This window comes from Grus americana, chromosome Z (genome assembly GCF_028858705.1).
Source record: "Grus americana isolate bGruAme1 chromosome Z, bGruAme1.mat, whole genome shotgun sequence".
NCBI classification, from domain to species: domain Eukaryota; kingdom Metazoa; phylum Chordata; class Aves; order Gruiformes; family Gruidae; genus Grus; species Grus americana.
In genome coordinates, this window is record NC_072891.1 from 38,862,963 (window position 1) to 38,868,634 (window position 5,672).

At 44.0% G+C, this 5,672-nt stretch overlaps 1 protein-coding gene across 1 annotated transcript; it reads right to left on the reverse strand.

The window, feature by feature from the left end:
• Window positions 1-402: 402 nt before the first annotated feature.
• On the reverse strand, window positions 403-957 carry LOC129199591 (interferon epsilon-like). Its single transcript, XM_054810309.1, has one exon. It carries the CDS (start codon window positions 955-957, stop codon window positions 403-405), a length of 555 nt encoding a protein of 184 aa, XP_054666284.1.
• Window positions 958-5,672: the final 4,715 nt, after the last annotated feature.

A 5,672-nucleotide genomic window follows, 5' to 3' on the forward strand; every position in this document is an offset into this window, starting at 1 on the left:
AAATCTAGCAATTCCTGTAAGGTGTGGGATTAGTCCATTCACAAATATATGATTCTCTATATGTAGGTGACACAGAGAGTGGAAAGTAGCAGCACATTTTCTCAGCAGAAAGCACCATAGGATGACACTATTTGTCATAAGATTACAATCCCTTCCTACGGAGTAACCATCACTGAAAAGTCATATAGATTAATTTATAGCTAGTGTAGACACCTTGCTTACCAAGGGAAAAATGTACTTACATTGAATAATGCATTACATTTGCAAAAATAAATTTCAGCAACATAATTATGTAAATACAATCAAAATGAACTAAAAGCACTTCCACAAGATAGATCACAGAACATATAATAAATACAAAAATTTGTAACGCTAAGTTATTTCAGGTCAAAATCTTGTACCTTAGTTGTTAAGCTTCCTTATGACTTTATCAATAAATTGAAGACATCTTCTCATTTCTGCACGGCTTACCTCCCAGGAGCACAGGTTGTGTTGTTTGTCTTTAAGAAAACAGTCTATTTTTTGGAAGTACTTTTTCAGTTTCAGCCTGTTGACTTCTTTACTCCGAAAGTAGTGGATCTGCTTCTTGATTACACATGCCTCCAATTGCTCAATTTGCTGATAAAGTACATTTTGGAATTGTTCTAAAGCTGTCCCATCCCATGCAGCTAAAGTCAGATTTTTGCTAAAGATATAGAAGATGTGTTGGAAGATCTCTTCAATGGCCACTTTGACAGTCTCTTTCTGTCTGGGCTTTAAAACCTGCTCAGGAAATCTGAATGAGATTTTCTCTCTTAGACATTGTTGAGGAAACTTTTCGCCCATTTTGTCCAAAAGCTGCAGGCTGCTCTCAATCACTTTTCTTTGCTGTAAAGGAAGGTGATTACACTGAAGACTGGAGATGGTGGTAGTGCACAACAGTATGAGGCCAATTTGTATCAAGCCAAAAGTATTCATGATAATGATAAGCTCTTACGTTCGTCCTTTCCTGTGTTTAAATTCTGAGAGACAGGCTGCTTTGAAGGTCATTCGTAGGCTCCTGTTTCTTCAAAATCTTGAACTTTAATTATTCTGCAGGAGAAGTTTTCTTTCATCATTTTTTGGTTTTTAAGGTTTTCCCCCTTGTGTATGCTTTTGACACTTACCACTTTCATTTTCTGCTTTATGACTTCATTGTCTGTTTTTGCCACTTTCTTTTTATTTCAGCTGGATATTAGAATGTTATATATATCTTAGATTATCTCTTCCTTCTCCCTCAAAAATTCTACAGGAAGTATAATGAGAATTTAAAAGAAAAAGTTACAGAAATATCCTTAGTTTCTTAATATTTTAGCAGTGGAAGAACATGTTGAAATAAAATAACACTCTGAATGGTAGGTCAGGGACCTGCAGAATACTACTGCCATCCTGTCTCTCGGCATTATGTATACTTCCAAAATTCAGTTAAGCTTTCTCTACCTATTTTCGTTCAGGGAAAATATTTTCTTTCTCCTCACCTTTATTTCTCATTTAGACTCATATCATTAGAATATGTGTGTATGTATATGTATATGTGTATATATATATATATACACACCTATGTGTATTGAATGCATGCACACTGCTAATTAAATGAAGACTTGATCTCACTTAGAGACTGTAAGTGCCATGCAAATACAAACACTCACATGGGAACAGGTTAGATACTTGGACAAAATACTTGTTTCCCCCATGTGAGTAACTGAGCAATAATTAGTATCAATGCCAGTAGAGCACAGGTCTGAATTCTGATGTTAAATGGGAAGAGGATGAACACAGTAGACAAAAAATACTCTAAAATTCAGCCATTTGCTTTCCATAGCATATGATAGAGGAGGTTAGAACTATCACAGTACATTGGGAAATCTGGCTCGTCTTTGATTTTAATTTGATGAAAGCTAGTCTTAAGCTATCATTTTGCTGTCCACCCAGCCTCCTGTGCAAAGATATGTCATTGCAAAGGCAGTTCTCTGCAGGTGATTATGTCTTGATGAAGAGATCAGATAAACTGGTTTTTTAGTCTGAGACCTGGCTCTGTGTTTTTATTCTGTTGTTGCACCCATTGCTATGTGGTTGGCTTCATTCCCAGTCTGGTAGTCAGTCTGAGCAGTTATGATACTATTTTAGGGCTTCCTTTGTGTTCAGCACATAGGTATTTGGGAGGCTTTAAAAAGTCATAAATTAAGCTGAGCACAATTATTCACATGAGCAAAGTCCTTGGATGCCCTGATATTGCTTAAGCAACCTGGATTGGATGTACTGCTGGTGTGAGGAAAAAATGAATCCCCTATCACCTATGACAGTATTAAATAAAAAGAATAGGAACAATGAGAGTGGGATATAAAATGCATAATGTGACCAAATCTTTTCACCTAGTGGGAATGTTTATTTCTTTGGAAAAAAGAGGAGTGTTTCTGTGTCCTCCATCCTCTGGACAAAGTGATGCCTTTTGGTCACCAAAAGCTATGTGTCTGTTTCAGTTGGCAAACTTTACAACCAGTTAAACATCTGTCACCCCTCCCTGTTAGTACTTCAGTCCTCCTGAACAGCAGGCAAGGACAGGTCTGGAAGAGCTGGATTGTCCACAAAATCCAGAGACCTGTGTTGTTCCCAGCAGTGCTTACCTGTGCCTGGGCCTCCCAACAGCTGCGGATATCCAGGTTCCGTTGACCCTGCCAGAGCAGCTTCAGGGACACATGCTAAGCAAACTTGCATTAGTCTGATATAGAACACAGCTCTTCTCTGCCTTCTCCTCACCCCTAAATCTCATCATGCCTCCCTAAGGAGACTGCTGGGGAAGAGCATGAAGCAAGTTTCCCAGGGGCTTGCCAGAAATCAGGGTGGTTTTTGGCTAGGATAGTTACCTTTCACAAGAAGCTGGGAGGAGACACAGCCAGGACAGGTGACCCAAACTAGCCAAAGGGGTATTCCATACCATATGACATGCTCAGCATATAAATGAGGCTAGCCAGGGCTCAGGGGTGGGCTGAGTGTCCAGTGATCTGGTTAGGTCACGGGGTGCACAAATTGCATTGTGTATCATCCATTTTGTATATTCTAAGCACTGTTGTTATTTTTCTCTTCCTTTGCTGTCCTAATAAGCTGTCCTTATCCCAAGCCACAAGCTTTACCTTTTTCTTCCGATTCTCCTCCCCATACCACCAGGATGAAAGGTTTCTAAAAGTATATAAACAGCAACAGAAAAGCTAGGAAAAACATGGGTATGCTGCTGACTGGTGCCTGGGACCTGGTAAGAAATGACATGGAAAAGGTACTCAAAGCCTTCCCTCCTCAGTATTTACTGAAAAGACCACCTTTCAGGAATTCCAGGTTCCTGACATGCTAGGGAAAGTTTGGAGCAAGGAAAGCATACCCTCAGTGGGTAAGGACCAGGATAAGGAGCACTTAAACAAACTGGGCATACATTAAGTACATGGGGACAAGTGCTGAGGGAGCTGGGTGATGTCATTGCAAGACTACTCTCAATTATCTTTGAATGGTCATGGTGACTGGGATAGGTTCCTGAACACTGGAAGAAAGCAGATGTCACTCCTATCATCAAGAAAGCAAGAAGAAAGATCTGGGGAACTACAGACTGGTCAGCCTCACCTCAGTCCCTGGGAAGGTGATGGAGCAAGTAACCCTGGAGACCATTTCTAAACACACAAAGGACAAGTAGGTGAATAGGTTAGTCACCATGATTTACAAAGGGGATAATCATGCTTAATCAACATGATAGCATTCAACAATGATGTGACGTGGTGGGTTGACCCTGGCTGGACACCAGGTGCCCACCAAAGCCGCTCTATCACTCCCCTTCTTAACTGGACAGGGGACAGAAAGGAGAATGAAAGGCTCATGTGTTGAAATAAGGACAGGGAGAGATCACTCATCAAATACCATCACAGGCAAAACAGACCCAACTTAGAAAAATTAATCTAATTTATTACCAAACAAATCAGAGCACAGCAATGAGAAATAAAACCAAATCTTAATACACCTCCCCCCACCTCTCCCTTCTTCCTGGGCTTAACCTCACTCCCCATTTCTCCACCTCCTCCTCTCCGGTGGCGCAGGGGGATGGGGAATGGGGGTTGTGGTCAGTTCATCACACATTGTCTCTGCTGCTCCTTCCTCTTCAGGGGGAGAACTCCTCACACTCTTCCCCTGCTCCAGTGTGGGGTCCCTCCCACAGGAGACAGTCCTCCACAAACTTCTCCAACATGAGTCCTTCCCACAAGCTGCAGTTCTTCATGAACTGCTCCAGCACGGGTCTCTTCCACAGGGCCACAGCAGGTCCGGCCACGAGCCTGCTCCAGTGCAGGCTTCCGACGGGGTCACAGCCTGCTTCAGGTGCATCCACCTGCTCCAGCGTGAGGTCCTCCATGGGCTGCAGGTGGATATCTGCTCCGCCATTAACCTCCATAGGCTGAGGGGGACAGCCTGTCTCACCATGGTTTTCTCCACGGGCTGCAGGGAAACCTCTGCTCCAGCACCTGGAGCACCTCCTCCCCCTCCTTCTGCACTGACCTTGGTGTCTGCAGAGTTGTTCCTCTCACATATTCTCACTCCTTTCTCTGGCTGCACATTCTATTCGAAGTTTTGTATTCTTTTTCCCCTTCTTAACTATATTAATCCAGAGGCTCTACCACCATCCCCTATTGGCTCAACCTTGGCCAACGGCAGGTCTGACTTGGAGCCAGCTGGCATTGGCTCTGTCAGACATAGGAGAAGCTTCTAGCAGCTTCTAACAGAAGCCACCCGTGTAGCCCACCCTGAACCAAAACCTTGCCATGCATACCCAATACATGTCACTTGCTTGCGGTCTAAGGGGAGAGCAGGTCCAACAGTTCATGTTGGTTACCTAAATTTAAGTAAGGCTTTTGACACAGCCTCCCATACCTTCCTCATAGAGTTAGGTAAGTGAACAGAAAAGTCTATTCAAAAAGTGGCTGAAAAAATGGCCCAGAAAGTTGTGATCAATGAAGCAGTTCAGCTGGAGGGTGGTCAATGATGCTTCATCTCAGCGCTTACTACTGAGACAAATATTGTTCAAACTCTTAGTGAATGACCTGAATGGAAAATAAGCATTCCTTTCTGCTGTCAGAGGCAGAATGGTGTCTCCATGTAATGCAGAGCAATTTTTCCCGACCATGCTGAACATGCCTTAACACGGGGTACCAGGCAGCCTCTTCTCACCCATCATTTAACATAAGGCCCCAGCATACCCCAGGAGAAACAGGAGCTGAGCCAGCATACCCCTGGGGGTCTGGCTGCTCCTCACTGCAGAATCCTACGGGCGGCTGCCACACCAGCACATGCAGACCAGCTGCCTGGCAGACACTGCCCTGAGCTGATCACAGCTGGATCCAGCCGCCCCAGCAACAGACAAGACCGGCCCACCACACCAGACACAACCAATCCGAGCAGTTTGTTGCACCTCTGAACCAATCAGAGGAGTTGACACCCCCCCCGCCCAGGTCTCCACACTCCTCTCAGGCCCGCCCACGTTCTCCGCTATGTCTAGACCCCATGTGGCCTTTGAGGGGGCCTGTGAAATGACAGTCACTCTGCTCCAGACTAACAGCCACGTTCCTCTGCCCAGGGATTTGTTGGGGTTTTTTCATTGTTTATTTTTATGGTAGGAAGTCTCC